General features: G+C 33.9%; 1 protein-coding gene across 5 annotated transcripts in view; it reads right to left on the minus strand.

Annotated features, from left to right (window-relative positions):
* Cdh18 (cadherin 18) overlaps positions 1 to 26687 on the minus strand; it is a 283071-nt gene that overhangs the window by 23896 nt on the left and 232488 nt on the right. For all 5 annotated transcript variants that reach the window (XM_052159672.1, XM_052159677.1, XM_052159674.1 and 2 more), the window contains one exon: positions 7929 to 8050. In XM_052159672.1, the coding sequence (XP_052015632.1) occupies positions 7929 to 8050 (122 nt within the window). The remainder of the gene's footprint in view (positions 1 to 7928; positions 8051 to 26687) is intronic.

A 26687-nucleotide genomic window follows, 5' to 3' on the forward strand; every position in this document is an offset into this window, starting at 1 on the left:
GCATTCTCTGCCTATCAGTTCTTAATATAATTTAGGTAAAAATCATGTCTGATTTTTAAATCAGTTTCAGGGTTAAACATACTCAAATGCCACACCTCATGCCTCAATGCCCAACATACAGAGGGATGCACACCCCCATACTCACATTTGTACACACATGGACAAACATGCATAAATGCATTTCTTTCATCATTTCAAAACTAAACTTAATACGCATGATGTTCAGTTATTATGAATCTTTAATTTTTAATCCTACTGTCCCTACAATATTTTATAGCATTATTAGTTATATGCAAATTTATTCTTAATTCAGAATTTTTGAAGTATCCTTAAAGAAGAATTCATCTCGACCAACTCAGAAGTTTATCGTACGTCCATAAGAGTATAATAATTTTTCTACTCACTTTAAAATAAACTTATAAAAAAAAGTTTAATTCTTTTTAAATCTTCTTACAAACCTGAGCTTCTATTGGGTAAATCTGGGGTAATTAGTTGTATTGTGTTTTCTGTTGGTTTATTTGGTTGTGTATTTTTTGAAGCATCCTTTTTCCCCTTTTGTGAAAGAAAGTTCAGAGACTTCATTAACTGTAACTGCTCGCTTGAAACAGCCTCCCTTTGTCCTTCGTCCCTCATACCCTAACAATTACAGTGGTTAAGTGCAAGCATATTTAAATTTTCATTAACTTAATTTTATCTTCATACTTCCCTCTCCTTTGTATTTCTTACTCTCATTTTTATTAATTCTCCTGTGTATGTATTACCTCATCATATCTTTCTTAAAATATGAGTTGTCTTTGTTGGGTATCTTAGAAAATACAAACATAGCACATAGCTAGACAAATGATAGTTCTCTACAGTCAAATTTTTCATAGTCATTTTATTCACTGTGATATGGACAGTTTCTGTTTCTGTGACTGTTTGTCAGGTGCAATCTTTAACAAGTTTAAACTGCTTCTCATTATTTCCTAGTTTCACCCAAAGTCATAAAACCCGAGACTGATTATTGTATAATATATTTGATAATTCATGTTGATATGACAGACAGAAATATGGAAAAATGGTATACCTTTTAAAAGTGAAGTATAGGAATCAACTTGATATTTGCTAATTAGAAGTCAATGCACACTGCAAACATTTAACAATATATAAAAATAAATATTACTGATTTTAAAAGTTTATTGAGCATAGTGCACTGATATGACAGATTATTAGAAAAATCAATGTAAAAATTTATATTAATGTAGATACTCTTCTTGGAAACACATTTTAGATTTTTCTTTGTTAACTTCAGGACTGGTTACAGAACTTTGAATCTGGCCATTGGTGTGATGCTTATCACCGTCTCCTACTTCAGTCTAGTCCTGAGCAACGTGATTGACTGGACAGCACGATGGGCAGCAGTCTTAGCATTTTGTCAAGCCTCAGCATTCACATTAAAGCTGAAGTGCTGAGAAACACTCAATATGTTGTTTAGAGTAATCCGTGATTCTGTTCTATTATCAAATCCTATCTGAGATCACATAAGCTTGTTTTATAATAATATAAACTCTTATGGCTTAAGTGGATTGAATTATGATAGACTATAAATCTGTAATAAAATGTGTTACACTTTTCATACAAAGTTACATAACAGAAAAAAAATTAGGTGATGTGACAGAGCCTGTGTTAAGTAATAAAATGGTTATATTTTGAGACCAAGTCTTTTACATGGATTAGCTCATCCTGATTTCTACCCTTTGATATAAGATGGCCTGTTCACTGACTGCATGCAGAAGTTTACTTCGTCAGCTTGATGTAAGATGACCTGGGACTTCTGATTCTCTTGTCCCCTCCCCCATGGTGAAGGGTTCACAGGCTTTTGACATGACACCTAATTAATGCTGACCTCTGGATAGAACTCAAGGTTCCATTGAAGCTGGACAAGGACTCTACCAACAGACCGACATTCTTTGCTTTACCTATAACAAATATTAAAAAGGCCATAGCATATTTGATATAAATAAAAGAAAACTTTGATGTTTAGACAAATATAAATTCTTATGGATTCACTGTAGTTTAGGAATTGATGCTAAACTTCATGCATACTTGACTTTCTGTTTAATGTAGTTTTCAATACAATTATATACAATATTTTTTTCAGAAGTATAAGACATATTAACTTGGAGTACTTCTGTACTGCTATTTATAACAGTGTTTATTCTGACCTAAATGCTGTTAGTGCACATGTTTAGAACTTCAAAAAGTATTGTTATCTACCATATCAACATTCCGGTATGTTTAGATGCTCAAAATGTCAATAGTATTATATTCAACCTTATAAACAAATTATAGATGTGTTATTTCGTGCAAGGGAAACATAAACAGACTTCATTACATTTTTTACAGAACTCAAAGTTTAAATATTATTGTATTTTTTAACTCAGAGACAAAATTTGTGAAATTCCATCAGAAATCCTACTAGCATGAGTTCCAGAAGAAACAGAAAGATCCAGAAGGGGACAATTCTGTTAGGGGAGAGCCACGGAGATCAAAATGGTCAGTGATAGTTTATTTAAATAGGTTGGAAATTATACTTAAATATAAGGCCATCTTGCCAAAAGCAATCTACAGATTCAGTGCAATCCCAATCAAAATTTCAACTCAATACTTCAGAGTTAGAAAGAGCAATTTGCAAATTCATTTGGATTAACAAAAATCTCAGGATAGCTAAAACTATTCTCAATAACTTCAGGAGGGAATCACCATCTCTCACCTCAAGCTGTTCTACAGAGCAATTATACAAACTGCATTGTATTGGCACAGTGACAGGCAGGTACATCAATGGAATAGAATTGAAGACCCAGAAATGAACCCACATACCTATGGTCACTTGATCTTTGACAAAAGAGCTAAAATCATCCATTGGAAAAAAAGACAACATTTCCAGCAAATGGTGCTGGTTCAACTGGTGGTAGTGTATAGAAGAATGAAAATTGATCCATTCTTATCTCTTTGTATAAAACTCAAATACACATGGGTCGCAGACCTCCAAATAAAACCTACTACACTGAAACTAATTGAAAATAAAGCAGGGAAGAGCCTTGAGCACATGGGTGCTGGGAAAACTTTCCTGAACAGAATAACAATTGCTTCTGCTCTAAGATTAAGAATTAGCAAATGGGACCTCATAAAATTGCAAAGCTTCTGTAAGGCAAAGGACACTGTCTTCTCTAGAATGTTTTCTACACTGTTTTCTCTAGAATGTTAAATTCACTTGGGTACCAGAGTTGAAAACATGCTAAACATCAAAAACAATATTGAATTCCCAGGAAAGTGATGCAGCTGGAGACAATCACATTAGATGAATAAAGTTTGTATCAAAAAGACAAATACTACATCAATTTCAGTTTGACATTATTAAAATTACTTTAAAAGTAGATTTATTAGTTGGAAATTTGCATTTCATCATATCCCTCCTTCACCTAACTCTTCATGAGTTCCAGGTTTTAAAGGAAGTAAGTAGTGTAGGGTTAACAGTCAAATGGAAATCCAGCCAAAATCAGCTTTCCTAGGCAAAAATCACAGGAGCTGATAAAGCAATAACAACTCAGCATCATTTCTTGACACTCTAAGCAGCATATAACTTTGATTATGAGCAAACACATATGTGCTGGACTACTAAAAGAAAACACACTGTATTTCTGACATTTTAAATGATTTCACAACCTAAAAAGTCAGTTATTTATATAATTAAAATATATACATGTACACAGTGGTTTGCAATGGCAACACATGATAATTTTATCCCACCAGGTTCCAGCCAATCCACTGCTACACAGTGAGACCCCGTTTCAAGTGTAAAACAGAATAGTGTACATATATTTCTTATATATTACTTATAAAGTATATAATTAGCTAGATATATATTCTTTTAACATGTAGTAATATATGTAAATATATAGCTCATTATATATACTATTATAATGTAATCCATAAATCTTTATAATATATAAATATACAAACATATATGTAAATATGCATATATTTTTGATATATATAGGTAAACTATATGTAAATACATGTTTATATATAATATATAGTTCATTATAATTGACCTGAAAATATCTAATATATTCCCTTATGAAGTGAATTATAAAGCAATAGTTTTCTATGTACTTCTTTTACATATTGGAATATATAACAAATAAAATAGTAAAATTTTATTGTGGCTCTCAGAGATTGCAATTTGTAAGGAATAACTGATGATAATAAGGATTCATTCTTCTCTGGAAATCTTTGCTTTTTACATTCAGTCTTTCTCTTTTAATTATAGTTGATAGATTTTTTTCATTGACAATGTGTTTATCAGATGTATAAATCTGTTTTATAATTTTTATTTACATACAAGTCTTTGGCATATAATCTCAGAAAGTATTGATTGTGCTTACCTTCATCAAATGATTTGGCTTTTCCTACTTGAGTCATATGATTTTTTCCATGTTAGTTTCCTATTTCTCCTTTATTTTGTGTGTCACTATGCCACTTTTGACACTTCAATCTGTATTCAGAAAGACTAGCTCTATGTAGAACAATGAACATTAATATCAAAAGTTGTATACTGATGTTATTAAAGGATGAGGGATGTGGTAATAGTTTTCAATTCTTGTGCTGTTATTCGCTGTGAGAACAGTGCTGTGGATATGTCCTATGTATAAGCAATTCATTTAGTTAAAAAAAAAAGTAGTGTTCCCGGGCTACCTTTGAAAAATCAAACAAAACAAAGCAAAACAAAATAAAACAAAAAAATCCTCTAAAATTTCAAAGTCTTCCATAAAAGGATTTTTATTTATGATTAGCATTCCATACAAATATAAGCTGTTGATTATTTCTCCTTTTCTATTCTTGATATTGTAGTTTATTTAGTGTTATTTCTTATCACAATCTTCTCTTTCTATGTGCTTTTTTATTGTTCTGTTTTCAGGGGGAAATCTTAGCTCCATTTCATTTATTATAGCTAATAAATAGATTGTTCTTTTTCTAGTTCATATAGATTAACCCATTATTTTCTGTTGAATCAAAAATGAATGGTTATTCTTTTTATTGTTTTATTTATTTTATAATACAAATTTGAAATTAATTTTTTCACTTATTGTGGAATAATTTCCACATATTTTATATGGTATATGTATACTCCCATTCTAACTTAATATTCTTATCAGATTTTAGAATTATCTTTATGAGGAATAAAAATATTTAGTAATGTGTACTAGATGGTATTTTTGGAACATATTTTTTATTTTCATCAGGAATTTTATTATGGTAATAATGAGAACTATATTTTTCTAATATTTAATTTAGTTTTAGTATAGCCAGTAGTAAAACTTTGATAAGCATTTTGCGAATAGATGAAAACATGTAGCAATACGACATGAGAGTCGTATTGCTTTGTATCTCCCATTATACAAAGCATGACAATCATGATGGTTTATTTTCAATATCAATGTCAAATTTGTATGTGAATATAACATCCATTGCTGAGATACATCCCATGACTACCACAAAATCTGTTTATTTCTGTTTATAATTTTGTATACATTGCTTCTCACATTTAAAACAATGTATATCTAAAAGTAACACTGAGTTCTACTTTCTGTTCAAATTTTAGAGTAATAATGAAATATGCCTTTGTAGATCAAATATTTTATTTGATATAATTTATTTTTTGGTGATTGAATACATATGTGTATGTGTTTGCATATGAAAGTATGTATAGACTTATACACATAATTATCTTTGTATTTAATTTTTATGATTTCCCATAGTTATTTTAATGTGGGTTTATGAATCTGTTGTATATCAGCTTATTTACTTATTTGATTGGATCTTCTTAGACAAGTTTGTACATACTGAACCTAAAATAGATTCTGATATTCTGTATTGTATCACTCATAACTTAGTTGGCTTTATGCATATGCTGACTACCTCATAGTTTTAGAATAGTATGGTTATTCTTTTAATTTTATTTTAAACAATTTTCTCTTTATTTGTAATAAGAGCTTGAATTGTATGGGATTTTCTTGGATTCATTACTGAGAAAGATGTTACAGGATATATAATTTATGGCTGCTTTCATCATATTGATGATTTGAATGTTACTTTTACATTCTTAGTTTTACATTTTCTCATGAATCATCATCAGCTGATGTTCTGTTCTTCCTTTGATTGTGTTATATGTACATTGTTACAATTCAATCTTAATAAACTGAGGACCATTTGTAGTTATACAAATTTTCACATGAATATCTCATGCATGTTTTTTTCTCTTTCCCTTAGAAGTGATATCTTAAATAGCAATGTCACCACACGTGTTTTAGAATTGATAAGGACCTGATTCAGAATATTTGTATCATCATAAACATATTACACAATGCTGCCATATTTGGGTACTTGTCACAAGACTACTGTTCTTACCTTACTTCTTTAACCTCCAGCAAACATTAATATGTTTTCTGTTTTTATATTCCTGTGCATCTAAAATTTGTCTGCTTTACTAAACACATATGTATATATCCTTTCAATATTAAAAATGTAGAAACAGTGTTTAACATCAGAAAATATTATTGATCTTTCCTTATATTCATATGGAAGAACAAGTATCATTTCCTTATAATCGTCAAAAAATTTAATTAAATTTAGAGATGAACTCATTTTGATGAACTCATGCAGCACTAAGTTTGTTTGATGCAGGACCTTGACATGTTCTTCCTCCCTGGATTTTACTGAAGACGACAATTGCAAAGGCAAGCTCCAAGAAAGCATTTTAGTCTCTAGTCATGTCTCTTTCAATGTGAACTACCCTTAATATTGGTAACTACCAGCCAAATCTGCTGAAAGTACTGACTTGTCTCAGCTGATTACACTGTGAGACAACTGTTTTGCTATACTGCAGAAGTTCATTTCACCCACTAGATAAAGTAAGCAACTGGGTTTGTAGAGAAAGGCCATATGGCAAGAAGTTAGATATACTTTCTCATAATCTTAGATGGATTTTGTAGGTATGAAAACTCCTGGAATTCTCCATTGTGATGCAAATGTGAAATTGAGGCTGTGAACAATTCCATGAGACTCAATTGATTGCCATGCCTTGGCTGAGAATAAGAACGCTGTCCTTCTCACAAACTTATAGTATCTAAGAAGATACAAGTAGGCCATTCATTTGTTTGCTTGAGTCACAGCAAACAACGTAATCCCTGCACTTTGGCTTGGCTGTGAGTTACATCTATGTCGTCATGGTGCCTATGAGATGAATGCTCATTCTCTACCTGTTTGTTTGTCTCAGTGACTCCAGCTGTCACTTCTATTTCTTCTAATGGAGGCCACAGTTTATTCAGGCTCTGTCCCTGTCTGTCCTTTACTTACTCTTCTCATCCTATAGTGCATAGAGAATTTTCACAGTGTAAACACACAGTCAAATTCACACACACACACACACACACACACACACACACACACACACAGAGAGAGCATGAGCGCACCTTTCATAACCAACATCTCATCATATGTGCCACTTCTTTAGAGTTCCAAAAGTGATATGGATATGGACTCTACCAGAAATGGTCTCTTAGCTTCCTCAGACCATGAAAGGACGTCATTTGCTTCTCACTGAATATAGGAGTGTGCCTAGACTGTTCAATATAATTTTATTTAGCATAATGAATGGATAACACCTAAATGTGCTCATTGTTTGAAATTACATTGTGATTTGGGGAAAATTCATTTTCTAGGATCCTCAAAAGGTATCTATTTGTACTTAAATCCTTATAAAATTATTGCCACTGAACATAAAAATGACACTGAGGGATTTGGGTGGTATAATAGCTAACAATAATAGAAGCAAAGCTGCTTATTTTTCTTCCATTCAGGTGGTAGGAAGAAAAGAATTAACTTACCTGACCAGGCTTAGAATTCTCACAGACAACAATATCATATTCCCTGGCAAGTTCGGGTGGATTGTCATTGACATCCAGAACTCTAATACCCACGGAGACATGGCTCAGCAAATCAGGATTGTCTGCAAAACACACATGGATGTATTTAGTATTTCACCACACACTTGAGAGGCTTGGCTTACAATAAATCTCCTTAATGCCCTGGCTTCCCTCTCAGAATGCTCAAAATGCAGTAGCAGGACTATTGGCAAAAGACAACTTTATGAACGTTTTCCCTGTTAGAACTCATTAACTTACAGAAAAATGAAAAATGAACATCAGGACTTGATATGAATACCAAAATGATATCTTTCTATCGAGCAAATTGCATAATATTCAGCAACTGGAGTGAGAGCAAGCTATCAAAACTCTTTGTAAGCTTTCAGAGGCTAAGAGATGAGCAATTGGTTTTGGCAATACCCCAAGAAGACAAAAACTGCTAACAATCTAAAAAACAAAAACTCACAAACAAACATAAACTAATCTGTAAAATGTTCAAGATCTAAATAGTAAGTAAATTCAAATTAATTAGTAGGGGAGTTGTTCATTGTGGTTAGTGTTGTTATATGGGGCCATGTAGTTTCTAAGAAATATGGTTAATTTCAATAAAAATTTAGCTTAGAATTTTCATGTAACAAATATATTTTAGAATATTCAATTTTATAGAATATGTTTTAAACTTAGTATTCACGTTTTGCAACAAGTTCATTAACACTATGATGGAGAATAATAGAAAAATACTTATTTGCTGTTTTTTCTTTTTCATTTCAAAGTTTAAGTTTCAGAAATCTTTGTAGAAAAATAAAACCTCATTGCCTTTAGCTATCTTGTTCTTGATCTGACTGTATTTCTTGTTTTCTGGTTACTACTATGTTTTGATGAGTCCATCAAGAAAATTATGCATTAAGAGTTTACTTCTTAGGGTATATAAATTTAGGGAAATATGATAATATATACTGTGCAACAAAACAAAACAAAACAAAAACAAAAACTACCCACATTTTACTTATTAAATGTCAATGTCCAATGTCTGACACTTTTACATTATCACTTGATAAATCATTTCCAATTCCATGCTCAAGAAACTCAATGCCAGACTACAAAGTAACCAAAATACATTTGTACTGGGTGTTCAGCAAGATCATAGTGTGATGTTGGGTTGCATTTATAGGTTTCCATGGCTGCTGCAGCTCTCAAACTAAGGATGGAGCATATCTACAAGAAAATGGACAACTTATATGTAAGAATACTGTGAACCAAATATATTTTAGGAAAATATTCAGGTTGAGAAAATATTTGATGTACCATTCTCTATACTTAATAAGTAAATTGACTCATGTATACTTGATTCTATAAAATATTGTTTCTAGGAAAGGTCCCATCTACTTTTCTACCATTTAAAAAATCTTTGATAATAATACAATTTTCTAATGACTGAATGAAACATTAGTAGGCTAAATAAAATGATAAATATTTCTGTAATTTACTGAAAAATGAATCTACTTTGCTATATAAATATATTCTCACACATTATATATGTATATATATATATATATGTTAACAGCAATAAAGAAACATTGGAAGTAAGGAGAAAAGTAGAGAAGTGAAGAGGTAAGGGACAATGTTGGACTTAGGTTTCTATTGCTGTGATAAACTCTATGACCAGGAACAACTCTTGGAGGAGTGAGTTTATTTGGCTTACACTTCCATAGCACAGTCCAAATTCTATGGAAGTCAGGGAAAGAACTGAGGATGGGAACTGAATCAGAGGGCATAGAGGGGTTCGGCTCCTGCCTAGGTTTTTCCTGATGCTTACTCGCTCTGCTTTCATTTAAAACCCAGGAATACATTCCCAGTGCTGGCACAGTCACAGTTGGCTAAGGCCTTGCAAATCAGTCAAGAAAGGGTCCTACAGATTTGCCTCCACACCAATCTAACAGAAGCATTTTTTGTTATGATTTCTCTTTCCAGATAACGGAGTTGTTCCATGTTGACAAATCAGTTACCATAACAGTGATGAATATTCTCAAATAAAAGGAAGTTTTATCAACATAGAAAATTAATTAAAGAACACATGTAACTACTTAACATAGAAACAGAAAATAAGAAATAAATGCATTCTAGTGACATTCTAGTGACAAGCTAAATTGAAAACTATTAAACACAGATTATTGTTAATGATGAAAATTAACAAAACAAATTAACCAGAGATAAAGGAAACTAAGAGTAAGTCTAATAAAGTACCTGGGAGCTCTAAATTCAGGTTTTATTGAATTTTATTAAAGAAGAAATAACACAGTATCACCATTATGTCTGTGCTTAAGCAAAGAAAAATAGCATCAGCAAAACTTTCCATATTGATGTGTGGATTCACTATAATTAAATACAACCCCCTGGAAACTTCTCATAAAACCTGATATTTGATTCTAAAATTCATAAACACAAAGGCTATTCATACTTGTAGCAGAAAAATACCATAAAAGAGATTTGATGTATAACTTATTGAAGCTTTTGTGTCTTATTAAAACTATGTACTATGGCAGTGTCCAGGACACAGCCAAAGAGAAACAGAAAACATAGCACAGGGAGACTGGAGACCCTGGCCATCTCTGTCAGAAACACCATGGAGGGGAAAATTTTATTCTACTTGGTGTCCACATAGCAATGAGAAAAAGGTATTCACACAGATATGTGTTACAATGATGAATTATAATTATTTAATGCTGACCAGTTTTACACTGAACCTTAATACATCTTTTGAGGGACATAAATGTATAACCTCAAAGTGTACATAAATTTTGAAAAGAATATTAACATTCATATATGATTAAGATGAAAAATTTCAAAACCAGGACTATATAACAGTCATGAATGTAACAGTGACAAGCTTGAAGTCTGGGGATTGTATCACCATATCACTTCTTCCCACATGGAGCAAAAGACCTGTTTCTCAAAAATCTCCCTGTGGGAAAGGCATTCGCACTACAGAAAGGAAAAAAATTCCAGCACTATTATCCAAAAATGGATTTAAAAATTAAAAATAATATGAAAAATCCAATGTCATTAAATGAATGAAGGATCGTCAAAGTAAGCTAGCATTCTATGTAGACCGTCTTGACATATCATTCTACTGCTGCTAAAATTTATGAAAGAATAATATTGGCTCACTTATGTATTTTTGTAACAAACATCTAGTGGTTTTTCTGGATCTATGCAGAGTACGTTTCTTTTCTATGTACACCACTCGGACAACTAATGACAATCTCAAAAGAAAACAATAGGATTCAAACAACAGATGAAGGATGGCAGTAATTACGATGTGTGTTCATATCATAGGAAATACAAAGGAATAGCAACTTATACTTCTGTACAAACTAATGTAGAGGTAAATCACAGACGGAATCATTTTTCAAGAATGTCAGAAGAGTATATCTGCATACAATAAAATTGCATAATACTGGAAAGCTCAAATAATGCAAAGTTAAGTAATAGGTGAAAACCTAAAATATCTATATATAGATATTTTATATATATCTATATTTCTATATATGTGTATATATCTGTGTGTATGTATGTGAATGTTTATATTAGGACAATGCTCTTAGTAGTAACACTACTGTTCACTTAAAAAAATTAAAGTGACATCATGTGAGAGAATTTATATTTCTGTGGATGTGTGTGGGTGTGTTCATGCTCACACACATGTGTTTCTCATGTGCACAGGGTATGTGAGAAGGTCAGAGAACGCTTAGAGGGTTGGTTCTCTCCTTCCTCCATGTAGGACTATGGATGAAGTTCAAGCCATCAGATTTGACAGCAGGCACTGTTACTGGTTAAGCCTTCAGGCTGGTCCTGTCTAAATTAATTCTTAAATGAAGCTATTTATTTAAACTGTATTCATCATCATTCTATGCACTGTCTCTTTTGAAGATTTTGAGATCACACTAAGTATATTAGAACAATATAAAACATATTAAGTGCAATAGAGCTAATAGTTTCCTACAATTTATTCATTACCAAGAACTATTATTTTATCCTCACTATATAGTAAAAGATAAGCTTTTATGGGTATAGTATTCTAAGTTATATTACATATAACTAGAGATAAAATAAATACATATTAGATTATGTTCTTTAAGGCTGGCTTAATTTTGTATGTATTTACTGTTTTTCTGTGTGTGACTGTATGTGTGTTTGCATGTGTGTCAAGGTGGGGTAGAGTCAAGCTGTTGGCTCTTGCCAGGCTACCTTGAAACTTGCCATGGACGCTAGTTTGGCTTTGTAGTCAATACTTCTCCCTTTGCCTGCCAAGAACACTCCAGACTTGTGTCGTGCGTGTTGCATATACTAAATTCTGACAGCCAAAGTAAAATGAGGTCACAGTCTTTGTTTGAAGCAGATTTGAAATGTTTCTCTATGCTTTATTATTTTATTCATACTTTAAAATTAGTATTTTAATTCTTTTATATTTTAAATAAAGTACATTGTCATCGGAGATATTTAAATACTAATTCTGGCGTTCTACAATGCTTGGAAATTTGCTATTTTTAGGCTCAAAATGAATTTCTTATAAGATGCATTTGGGGCATCATTTAAATATTATGGCTATGACCATAGGACAAAGGAAAATGGACAGGTTATTGGTGTCAATGCAGAAATTAGAAAAGTATATAATGCTGCCAATTCTGTGGTTTATCTTATAATATTCACTCGTTATATGGAAATGATTTAGGCTATAAGCGTCAACATTACTCACATACCATTGTCCTAGGATCACCCTACATAGGTGGTTGAGAATGCACTCTGTGAACAAGAGAGCCTTGAGTTCACTGACATAACTGTCTCTGCTTCCAAAGTGCTCGGATTAAAGGTCTATGCTTCCTTTGCTGGCTTATAGTATAAACTTCGATAGTTTAGTAAAATGTTTACATTTTTAGTAAAAAAAAAAAAAAGATAGCATTACCTGTTGTGCAAAAACAAATTCAATAAATAAATACTTTAAAAACCACAGTCATACTTGGCTAACTTCCACAAATAGTGAGCAGAAAGATGGGCTTATACAAAGCAGTTTAAGGTTAACAGGTTTTTTTTTTTTTTGATTTATTGTTTGTTTTTGAGACAAATTCTCAAGTACTTCAGGCTGGCCTCTGGCATGGAGCAGAGGAGATGTGAATTTCTGATAGCCTTCCTACTACCTGCTGTTTGTTGACATTATGGACCAATGGGAACACATCATGTTTTCCTGTCCTGGAGAATGAAACAAATCAAACTCAGGAATCTGAATATGATGGGAAGGTCCTCCTTCATCTAATTTCCCAGCCTCTAGCTGCAGATTGTTTAATTTTCTTGTGGGAGAGGTAGTCTGGAGCTCAAGGTGAAGTCACGCTGGTCTGGCAGGCCTTGCGCTTTTGGTAGCAGTCCTTTTTTACTCTCCTAAGTGTTGCAATAATAATAATTGGCATTAGCCAGCATATCTGGCCCAAAAGGTTCCATTGTGGATACTATAATCTGTGTAGGTTGATGCTAGAAGATTCCACTGTATTGTTGGGATAGACAGAAAAGTCAGTGCTTTGCAGGTCCTTGGGCTTAAACCAATGTTACCTTGGATTCTGATGAAAAATGCCAATTTGATTACTCCAGGACCACAGAAATTTGCAGATTTTCTTTCCTTTCCAACATTTGAATATCAGTTTTTCCCTGTGATACTGTTTAGCTTTTCATGAGTTTTCACTTTGCATTTAGAAATCTATTTATGCAAACTGTTTCAAGTGTTTTACCTTCAATTCTGTAAAATTCATTCAATTTTCTTACAGGATTCAGACAGAGCAGGCACACTTTTTGCTTCTTTGGATGATCCTGTAATTCTAGCTGATAAGAGGAACTATGGTAAATATTTTTTATTTATTAAAAGTATTTTCCACATGTTCCTTTTAAAGCATCATAAAAAAGTCATTAGGCAGGCAGAATACTCAAGCTTCATTTTCTCTGTCACCATATTTGCTGGTTTGGAAATGAAGATAGTTTGAATGCTTTTAATTGTAAACTTTATAATTATTATTATGGAAGTCACATAATATCACAGCAAAAATTGTGATGTGATGATTTGTAATATGATTCAAATGATCTATTGTACTTTATTTCTATAGTACTTTATTTCCCTCTCTCTCTCTCTCTCTCTCTCTGTGTGTGTGTGTGTGTCTGTCTGTGTGTGTGTGTGTGTGTGCGTGTGCACACGCATGCCATTTGTACTCCTGAAAGTCAAAGGACAATTTTTGTGAGTCAGTTCTCTCCTCCTGTCTTGTATTCTGGAATTTACTCAGTTCTCAGGCCTTTGGGCAAGCATTTCACCTGCTGAACCAGTCCTGTATTTATATTAGACCTGTTTGATTAATGAAATTATCTTTGTATTTAGGAGAAGCTATTTTATGTATATTCCCTCCTAATATTTTTTGCTCACATTCATCTTATTTGTTGTATTTATATCAAGAAATAAAAATTATTTTAAATAATATATTACTACAGATAATTAATATGATTTTCCTATATTTGAAAATTCCTCAAGCTTTGTTTTATAATAGACAAATAAAATGGTTTATAATAAATTATTGAAGCAACATTAAGTGACTGAAAAGTAAACTAACTTTACCTGTATAAAATATTGCAATTAAAAAAGGAAAGATAATATTTCACAAAATATATGTTTTTTAAAAGTGCAAAAAGGGGGGATGTAGAATTAAATTATCTAAAATATACTTCATAAATTTTCCAATTTTTTCTCAGTGTGAGAATAATTTTTGTTTAGTTATTTCATAGTCATTTTCCAAATTCCTGGCTGAAATGGGTTACTTAAAAGGAACCCATTTTCTTGAAGACTTGGATTTGTCCAATTTACACACAAATCCAACAAGACTCTGTAGGTCTTCAGTATGATTGCTTGACAGTAACACCAGTCAGAGGCTTCAAATTTAAGCTGAGCCTTTGATCTTAGAGAAATCAACACTGTCTTTGTTCTGAAAATCCTAAGTCTACCATCAACATAATTCATTCTTATTTGAAATTAGAAACTAACTCTTCACAATGATTATAAAATAAATTAGAAACTATCCTTTAGCTATGCAAGAGATTCAATAGGTCAATCCAGTTAGATCAAGAGAACATAGATGAAATGTCTCCCCCGATATTTTTAATATTTCTGAATTCTACCATTTAGTTAATGCAATAGTATTCTTACTCATAATAACTGTGAAGAGTTTCTTAGCTTTCATCTTTGTAGAATAGATGAATTCATGACAAGATCAATTCTTAAACTGTCATTTCCATTCGCATTTATACTTATGTTTCAGTGAAACCTAAAACTTCACCCACAATGGAAGTATTTATTTCTAAGAAAAAATCCAAATACATCAATAACAGGAGGAATAAAATCTTTTCCATATTTTCACTTTTTGATGAAACATTGTAAATACAATAAAATTATCTTATAGCATCATGAATAACGGAAAATTGTTCAGTTAATTTCAAAAAAGGAAAATCATAAGAAATGTTTTAGGAAACAATGATACTATGCTTAAAATATTTTCAAATTAAGTATTTCTAGTATTTGGCAGCATGATCATTTTCCAATAACCAACTTCTCCATGAACTGACAAAGGTTTATATTTTAGAATCCGTTTAAATTGCTTTAGGCTTGTGCCAGAAGACTTATAATAACAAAGGCCACATACTGAGTTGTCTTAGAAGCCTAAAAGCAACTTAAGTGAAAGAACACGTTGAAAAACATTTAAAGATTTCTAAACATAGCAATGTTCCTGCTTTGTCTGAAATTCTCTGAGATTTTATAATTTCCTTGCCTTCTTTTGAATTGTATCACTTAAAATGAAAACCTGAATTTCATTATTCATCTTAAGAAAACTTTGAGCTTACACTGCATGAGTCTACAGACCTTAAGTCCACTTTTATGTGCATCTTACTATTGTGTAGTATTTAAATTACTTGCCTAAGTACAATAAATTATCTGGTTCAGAAGTAGAACTTGGGAAAACAACTTTCTGTTTCAGGGCAAAAGAACAAGGGTGAATTTCTCATGATGCCTTACTATGTATCATAAGTTATCCTGAAAGTAAGTCAACGCTGAAGATTCTACTCTGGTATATCAGAGAGTTGATGATAGAAAAGAAATCTTTGTTTCTTGAGAGAAAAAGACATTGAATAGTGGGTGATAACTCAGCAAAAAGAGGCTGGTTGTTTAATACTTAAATGAGTTAATTCCAAAGAACCCATGGTAAATTTAACAATCTAATTTTTTTTTATTTTATGTAAGCATGTATTTGTGTGTGTCTGGGTGAACGTATAGGCCATGAGTGAGAATGTCTTTCAGTAGGTAGAATTTGTGTCAGATCTCATAGGGTTCCCTTAAAAAGTGGTTGTTTGCATCCAAATTGGGTATTCAGAACTGAACCAAGATTCTCTGACATAGCAAAAAGTCTTCCCTACCACTAAGCCATCTCTCTAGAATATAACCTGTGGTGAAAAATTTTTAACTCACTTAATCTATACAACATCATATCACAAAACATTTGAGGAAAGACCAATTCCTATGGCTAACTTAGTATTCAAGCTGTCCATTGTGACCTACCACAGCAAGAACAAAATTCAAACCAGATTTTCTCCTAAACATATGACTTTTTTTTTTTTGGTTTTGAGACAGGGTTTCTCTGTGTAGCCCTGGCTGTCCTGGAACTCACTCTGTAGACCAGGCTGGCCTCGAGCACAGAAATCCACCTGCTTCTGCCTCCCACATGCCGGGATTACAGGAGTGCGCCACCAAGTCCGGCGAACAAATGACGTTTATCATATCATAGTAAAAAAAAAATGAGAACTAAACCACTGTAAATTTTGGCTAATATGTACTTTTTCACATGTATATCTACTCATACAGGTGTTTCAATAAACCAAATTTATAGAAATATCATTTTAATTGAAACAGAAAAATATAGCATAGAAAGAATTGAAAGGAAATTCTGCTCTGTAGAAATGTGTACCCCAAATGACTGTCAAAATGAGTTGTCATCATAGAAGCACAATAGTGTACTAGTTATCTGAGTCTGGGTAATGAAAATGGAAGGGAGAATTGACAGTCAAGAAATTAAAATAATCTATAGCATAATCCAATGGTTGGAACTATGATTAGTGTTATTGTTAGTTAGCAATTAGTATCATGATAAATATTCAAGGGGATAAATATATTAGTGTATATGATATGATCATGATATTAGGCCTATACATGGAGTATATTTAAGGATTATTATATCAGCAATGTCCCAATACTAAAACCATAAAATGCTTAAAATAACGCTAACACCATTGTTGTTTGCAGAGTCCTGGTTGGCCATGTAAGGGACAGAATGGTTCCATCCCTGGAACAGAGCCACCAGAGTTGATGACTGCAAGGACATAACTCTTGTTAGTGTACTAATGTACATATGTTCATGTTTTTCTTTTGAGGAATGTTCTCTATGCCAAGGTTAATGACGCCCTGGTAATAGAGACAACATGAGTCTAAGAGGCAAAGGTGTATCTAATGTCTCAGCAAAATGGGAGAATTCTGTGATCTTCATGACAGGCTTAAGTCTATAGGAAAGAATTCTGAGAACATGAGTTCAAAAACATTTGATTTTTCAAATATGCAAAATTAAGGATTCAATACCAATTATTTGAGTAGCTTCTTGTATTTAGAAAAAACAGAAGCAACTACATTGTGAGCCAAAATATACAAAGAAAGGCAGAATCCTTAGTTCAACGTCAGCCTGGGATAGAGTGACTTTAGAGTCAGGCATTGCCAGAATGGTTATTTCAGGAGAAGATCCTACACAGCTACATTTACAAAGACAGGTAAATCTGGATTTATTTTGTAATGTTAAGAAAAAAAATGTACTTGCTGTCCTTTTCCTAAGGGGCTAAGGTCATGGAATGCTGATTTGTGAGGTGAAGAAGGAAATTCTTCTTGTTGTTCTTCTTGTTCTTCTTGTTCTTGTTCTTCTTGCTCTTGTTCTTCTTGTTCTTCTTGTTCTTCTTCTTGTTCTTCTTCTTGTTCTTCTTCTTGTTCTTCTTCTTCTTCTTCTTCTTCTTCTTCTTCTTCTTCTTCTTCTTCTTCTTCTTCTTGTTCTTCTTGTTCTTCTTCTTTCTTCTTCCTCCTCCTCTTCCTCCTCCTCCTACTTCTTCTTCTTTCTTCTTCTTTTCCTTCTTCCAAATTTTGCTGTTAGTAGACTTCAAACAGACTGAGAAACTGAAAAAATTACGGAAACGACACTCCTCACTATACTCACAAATAATATAAAATATCTTGGTGCGACTCTAACCAAGCACATGAAAGATATGTATGACGAGAATTTCAAGTCTCTGATAAAAGAAAACAAAGACCTCAAAAGATGGAAAGATCTCCCGGCTCATGAATTGGCAGGATTAACATAGTAAAAAATGGCTGTCTTATCAAAAGCAATCTACAGTGCACTCGCCAACAAAATTCCAACTCAATTCTTCACAGAAATAGAAAAAGCAATTCATCTGGAATAACAAGAAACTAAGGATACCAAAAACCATTCTCTACAACAAGAGAACTTCTGGGGGAATCACCATGCCTAATCTCAAACTCTACAGAGTGAACATGGCTCTTTGAGAAATTTTTCTAAGAGTATTTCTGATTTTGGTCAGAATATCCCTGGAGACTGATGATGCTCTTTTATAATTGTTTTCTACTAGCTACCCAAAGAGAACTGCTTGCAGAGCAAACACAGCTCTTTTAGGTATGTTTTTCCTAGAAAAATTTAAGAATTTCTCATTCAGAAGAACTCATGAGCCATCCAGACAGCTTTTAGAATTTTTCTTACAAGAGAGAGTTGCTTCAAGCAGAGAACTGTTTCTAGCAGAATGCTACCTTGAACAGACTAGTGACCCAAGCGATAGCTGCAAAGAGCTGTCTAGGGAGACATTTGAAGCAGAACACAGGCCAGAAACTTGGACCCCTTATTTCAATTTGAGTCCGTTGTTTCACCACTCATAGACACCACTTCCACAGAAAAACTCTCTAAGCTGAGTCTTGCCTTTGGCAGTTGGTAATAATGTAAAATTATTAACACTTCAAATAAAAACGAGTAAATATGTAGATTTTCTTTCCAATGTGAAAATTTGTTTTAATTTCTTCTAGAGTATATCACAATCTATAAGTCATCAATTATATCAACATATTAGCTCATTATAAAAAGTAAAATTTAATATACATTATAATTGGTCAATAAATAAGGGTGAAAACATGGTCCTTTATAGTTTAGTCAGTGTGTTAAATAAGTATGAAAATATGGTCCTTGAGAGTCAGTAGTCAGTATGTTAAGCACCATATGAATAACTACAAGCATCCCTACAAGCGTCCCTACAATTATAGACACATGCTAGATATTAAATAAGATTTTAAAGGCAGAAAATATAAATTAAACTAGAAAATATCTCAAAGCAGCACAGTTACCTACAAAAATAAGAAGTGCTTTGTCTTTCTGGGATGTGAATGATGATGCATGTTCCCTAGTATGTAATGATACTGTAAAGATATTCATGTTACTGTGCATAGATTTAACATAGAACTTACAAGTTATTGACTATAAGGCAACAAAACTTAAGGCAATAAACAACTTAAAAGTGATACAAACTGAGGAATCATTAAAAATGGGGAAATAGATCAGATCCAACAAAATTTCAAACCTATTTTCCTTATTGCTTTATAAAGCAATAGATGTCTTCTAAATCTAGAGAAAATTGATTCATATTTTAATATATCAAAATAGTCTAAGGAGTTTTGTTAAATAACTCCAAGGTGTTATGAACTCTTTTACCTCCAAACTCATATTATTATAAAATGCTTTCTTCCATGTGTAAGTCAAACTTTATCATCATCTTCACTGAATTTCGAATTACTAAGAACACACTAATGGATGTATATAAGAGACCATTTCTAGAAATATTCAACTGAGCCGGAAGATAGAAAGACATAGTCCTGAATGTCTGATGGTACAGTCCTGTGGCCTGGAGTCCTTAACTGAATAAAAAGTCATAGCCAAATCTGTACAGCAATTTCGTAGGCTGCCTTGAATCTGAACCACTCACTAAAACTGATCTTGTTTCAGTCATCTAACAAGATGTGTGAATAATATTCCTAACAAGCATTTTAAGTTCTTATTTGGAATATAAATTTTGCCTGTCATTCCTCAGCATGAACATTGATGTATATATGTGCAAGCACAGATTTCCAGACAAGTGTTTTATTTCTCTTGACTATTGGTGAAAGCAATACCAATTTCATTGCTGATATTCCCTTTGTGTGCCAAAGGAAGAAACTGCCAATTAGGATCTCTGTGTGTGCTAAGGAAAATTGATAATATGAACACATTTGTGGAAGACAGATGACATATATCAAAATATCATAGTGACAGTAACAAAATGATATGTAGAAGCTCTGGGAACTTGAAACCATTCATTCTCTGCTAATAGATTTTTGCATTATTATATGCACCTGCTTAAAAAATAATTTCAGTTAAAGGCAACTGGGACTACCTTCCTAACTCCTAAATTTAATTTATACCAACTGAAGTTACTAGTTGAGCAGTTGAATTAAATTTAAAACTTGTGGCCTTGGTCTTTAAATGTATTTACATGAGATGAAAAAACCCAAAAATAGAGATCATATAAAAATGGCTTTTCAGAGGGAAAGAAGAAGAAAGAAGGAAAAGGAAAAAATAAAGGAAAGAGGGAGAAATTGGGGGAGGGCTACATAGTCTTTTGGGCCAGCATTTCATAGAGGAAAAATTAGGAAGAAAGAATATTCCTATATTTAACAAAATTATTCTAATCAAGATACTTGTATCAATAATTTCAATAAGTATTTTGAGGTAAGGTGTTCAACTAAATTAAATTAGAGGTGGTTCTTATGTGTGAAATATAGTAGAAACCAAAGCACTTGGACAAATGTAATGTGCTATGATTTGCTTATAAATAATCCTAGAGAGAAAGAAGCTGTACATTTTTCTAATAAGTTGAGAAGAATTTTCTAGATATTATTACATTTGAATAGTTCTGAAGATAAGTAACTGTAAAGCACAACAGAAAACTAAAACACAAAGTAGTAATAATTATAAAAACAGGGCATAATTGGAAGCTATGAATAAACCCATAATGCATGTATTTCAAAATCCCAGAGATACTGCTGCTCCTGGGCATATATCCAAAAAAATGCTTCACCATACCATAAGGACATGTGCTCCACTAAGTTCACAGAAGTTTTATTTGTAATTCCCAGAAACTGGAAACAATCCAGATTTCCCTTAACCAAAGAATGAATACAGAAGTTATTAACAACAGAACATCATGATTTTTGTAGACAATTAGATGGCACTAGAAATAGCATCCTGAATGAGGTAACCCAGACCTAAAAGGGTATGCATAGTATGTACTCACTGATAAGTGAATATTAGCAAAACAGAATACCCATGATTGCCAAGGACCAGCCTCTGCTTAGAGAGCAGTTCTGAGAGAAGGGGTGTCTGGAAAGAATGACTCAAAGTCAAATCGTGGGTGCAACCTGACAACTGTGATTGATACAGCTTTTCCAGTCTGCTTCTTCTCTAAGCTCTGCTTTCTCTCTATCAAGCTCTATCTATATTCTACTTGCTCGTTATTCAATCAGATCTCTCTATCCATGTCCTGCTTGCTTGTTATTCTTGAGAGGACTGAAACAGGCTGACTCCATGATAGGCTTCAAACTGATAGGTTAGGAGACTAGGCCTAAATTTCTGTTTATCAGAATTAGGTAAATACAGGTAGCTCAGCAACTGGAAAACCCCCAGGCTTAGAACAGCCAGTAAGAAACTGCCCCTCCACCTAGCCTCAGGCAAGGACATGAGTCAGCAAAAGTTTCCTGGCTTCCCCAGCAACATTGGTTCTAGCCAACCAATTAAGATAAAGTTCACCTACCCATCCCTAGAATTCACCTAATGTGGTTTAAATTGGGCCTGTGAGTTCCCACAGGCTTCAACATCTTGGTAAATCGGACACATCTTGGTAAATGGGATACTCCAGCATGCTGGATTTCTGCAGAATAAAAAACACTCGGCTTTTGCATACTATTTGAGTCTAGGGTATCCTTCTTCAGTGAATCTTGGATCTTTCTAAAATCACTCATGTCCATGTCCTGCTTGCTTGTGTCTAAGAGTTCTTTCACTCCACTTCCTGTTTGCTTATGTCAGTTCTCCAAGCAGTTCTCTCTGTTTTATCTGAAAAATTTCCTGCATAACTCTTCTCCTGCTGAACACAGTTCTAGCCTTTTATTTTACATATCAATCCAGTTCTTTACTCTAGGTTTTCTTTGTGATTATCCTACGAATCAGCATCCCTCTTCCCCAGCCCTTTGATTATTAGACTACATGCTTACAGTTTTTACCTAACATTACAAAAGAATTCAGAGATTGGTCTCCCTTTGTAAGGCACAGATGATAAGCTAATTAGGTGAGACCCTGCCCTGAAATGACCATTTCTAGTACCTTGCTCTGTTCTAGGATGACCCTGAACTCGTAAATTCATCTGTCTTTGTATGCATAAACAAAAAATTTAGTTGTGTGGATCTCCTGAGATCTTTTCTCCTTAAATCTCTTTATCTCCTTCCTTAGTAATTTTCTAACACGTCAGCTCACAGCACCTCTACTTTGTTCCTCTAAATTTGTGTGTAAGATTTGAGGGAGTCTTAACTTACCTGGGAGACCCCCTGAGTGGACCACTCGGAGACTGGAATCAATGCAAAAAGCAAGAGGATTTTTATTATTATCCAGCATGCTGGGGCTGCCCTGCACAAGGAGAAGGAGTAGAGGAGAAAGACACATACTCCAGGATGCCACCATTAGGCACAATATGATTGGCAGAACAGAATTACCTTGGTGGCCAATAGACTCTGGGCCTTTCCTAGCCACAGTGACCATACTGTGGTCTGAGGACTGTAATTTACCATCTCCCTTTTGGGAGGGGGAACACTGGCCCTTATCAGAGGGGCCAGTGTTCCATGACCTTTTCAAAGTTTCTGAGTTTACCCTTTTACGTGAAGCCCTTCACATAATTCATATTATATCCTTACTTTAGCATAGTTGAGAATTTATATATTTTTGAACCCTTGTATTTAGAACTCTTTCCCATAGCTGTAAGGGCTGTCCTGAAGGTCACAGTACTTACCATTTTGCTGACACATAGCCAAACCCTCCACTCCTGGACTCAAGCAGTTTCTAACCATCATGTAGTCATTAACATTAACTTGGAAAACATTCCTCTGAAGGAACGAGTCTTCCACTGCTAGCACTGTTTCCAGCAAATATGTACATTATTACAAACAAACAAACAAAAAAGCCTTATACACACAGCAGCCATTGAAACTTATGGAGTTTACACTGGAGCCCTGTTCAAGTGGCAAGAACCATTTCACTGTCCCCACCAACCTATGCCACCCTTGGCACATGATACACCCAGCAGACCCCAAGAAGGATAAATTACATAAGAAGGAAGATCCAAGCAATGGTGCTTGAATCTCACTTAGAAGGGAGAACAAAATAGTCATGCAAGGTAGAGGAAGGGAGGAACCTGTTTTAGAGATGGAATGGTAAAGGCAATGGGCAGCAGAATCAGGTGAGGGGAAAGACAGAGAGAATAGATGCAAATCTGTAGCTGCTCTGTATGGGGGAATTTGGGGAATATCAAGGAAATCCCAGAAACTTGGCATGGCAGAGGTTCCCAAGAGTCACTGAAGCTGACTTAGCCTAACAGTGGGGCATGGAATCTGAAGATGCCACCAGGACTCCCTGTGTGGAGGGATAAAGACACCAACCTACCCTCAAACCTTTCAACCAAAAATTTGTCCTGTCTAAAAGAAATGCAACAACCAAGATGGAACAGAAACTGAACGAATGGCCAGTCAATAACTGGTCCAACTTAGGACACATCACACGTGCAAGCACCAGTCCCCAACACTGTTAATGATACTTTGTTTTGCTTACAGACAGGAGCCTAGCATAATTGTCCTCTAAGCAGCTAAACTCAGCAGCTGCGTCAGACAGCTGAAGATACCCAGAGTCAAACTTTGGACTGGCATCCAGAACCCTCATCAAAGAGTTGTAGTAAAGATTAAAGCCCCTGAACGGGAAGTGAATACCACAAGGAGACCAAAAAAGTCAACTAACTTGAACACTTAGTGGCTCTCAGACATTGAGTCACCAACCAAAGATTGCCCTTTCATGGAGAGAGTTCTACAACTTGTTTTCTAACCATAAGGGTGGGAGTTGTCATGGTTTATGCCATTCTGACTTTTGTACTGTGTGCCTGAAATCACACTGATTCCCCACCCTTACCCCAGACCCTTATCATGAGCTTGTTTTTTCTCAGTCACTGTACAGAATCTACCTTTATGAAATATGTCTTTATGAAATATGTGTTCTTTAGAGAGTAGATATAATCATGTCTTGCTGAAAAAGGATTGAGTTGTTAACACCAGAAAGAAACTTGTTTTTTTTTTTTTTAACCAAATTGTGCTATGCTCACATATACCTAAAAATAAAGAACTCATGGCCAGACTTTCTAAGTTTGAATCAGCACAGAATACTTATGGTCACCAGAACTATTACCATCGCTTCTGTGGATCATTACACTGCCTGGTCTGCCATGGAAGTCACAGAGACCCCATACACAAAACTTCCTTTTGGTCACAAAAGAAAATAATATCATGGTCCAAGCACGCTGTTGTTACTTTTATTATGTACTTAGGTGGCTGAGGCATCACAATACTGAACAGGGTGAAAGGATGGAAGAGTCAACTCATATTCACATTGTATTTAGTCCATGTCCCTATAATTGACTTCAGCCCTTACTGAATGTACACAGGTTCCGTGGTTGAATTCTTCATTGTCATACTATAACATTGTATGTATAACATTGTCTGTGCAGTGGAGAGAAACCACAGCTTTCTTAGTCCCTTGTCAGCCCCTCCCTAACATAGCCTAAGCCAGCTTCAGTTTCAGTACTCTCTCGCATTTGGGTTGCATAAGATTACATGTGTGCTATGTACCCCATGCCCAAGTTCCTTGCATCACCTAAATTGTCTTTTCTGCCCCAAGAGGGCTCTTCTCTTATTTGCATGATCCCCACAGTAAAAATAAATAAATGAATAACGTGCTTTAAATATTAACCAGTAAAAGCAATTCTACAGGACAGTCTACCCTAGAAAAGATTATGTTAAGAAGACTCTTTAAAAGAACCTGAAAAAATAGCACCTGCATGCCTACGGAGAACATGTTTTGCCCATGTGGCTAATGTTGAAGTTAAGGCTCACAATTATGGGACATTTTCTGCCAGTACTACAAGACAGTTAGGCTTGGCAGTAGGTACCACCAGCCTATGTGCTTCTCTGAAAGCCATCTCCCAACATGGTTATAAAATCTTAACTAGTGCTTATTCTTTCTGTACACCTGTTTATGGTTAGGATTAAATTATATTTCAGTAACTCTTATTGAATGGGTCTCTAAGGCTTTTTTTATTACCAACTATAAAATGCAGAAAATTACAATTTACTATAATATTTTACTTAGTAGATATGCATTAACTCTTTTCCCACAAGAAGAAATAGCAAATAACAAGAAATCAAATAAATAATTAAGATTTTCACCTTTAGAAAAACAGGACTTTCCTGGAGAGATGACTACAAATTATCCATGTTTTTACATGCATGCCTTTGTGCATTTATAAGGTAGTTTCTCCTTAATGCAAATGTTATTTGGAATTTAGTATGATGCAGAGGTAAATAACAATTCCTACCTAAAGCCCATGAATTGGTTCTTTCTTCTGAAAGATTTACTTAATCTTTTCAACATTCCTCTATAGATTTAACATATTAATTCCAGCTTATCACCTGATTTTTAAATATTATTCATTACTTATTTAAACAATTTACCAAAAAGATGCAAAATTATACATTAAGTCTAAACATTAACAAAAAATTATCCAGAATGATATGATTGAATTGTTCTTTATAATAGCAATTTAAAGGATCTAGAGAACATCTGATTTCAAATATTATGATGAAATATAATTTCAATATAGGGAGGCAGAAGCATTATAAAAGTTAGAGGTGGTGAAGAACTCAGTGGAATAGTGTCTCCTGGTAATGACAGGACCAAGCATTTATGAACTCACAATAGAGACTGTGAGCACAAGCTCAATTTAAAGGATCTAGAGAACATCTGATTTCAAATATTATGATGAAATATAATTTCAATAAATAGGGAGGCAGAAACATTATAAAAGTTAGAGGTGGTGAAGAACTCAGTGGAATAGTATCTCCTGGAAATGACAGGACCAAGCATTTATGAACTCACAATAGAGACTGTGAGCACAAGCTCAATTTAAAGGATCTAGAGAAGATCTGATTTCAAATATTATGATGAAATATAATTTCAATAAATAGGGAGGCAGAAACATTATAAAAGTTAGAGGTGGTGAAGAACTCAGTGGAATAGTATCTCCTGGCAATGACAGGACCAAGCATTTATGAGCTCACAATAGAGACTGTGAGCACAAGCTCAAGCCATGCAGCATTGCATCATGGATGTGCAGGAGTTGATGGTGCTCCCATGCCCCACAAGTACAGGA

The sequence above is a fragment of the Apodemus sylvaticus genome, chromosome 16 (assembly GCF_947179515.1).
Source record: "Apodemus sylvaticus chromosome 16, mApoSyl1.1, whole genome shotgun sequence".
NCBI lineage: Eukaryota > Metazoa > Chordata > Mammalia > Rodentia > Muridae > Apodemus > Apodemus sylvaticus.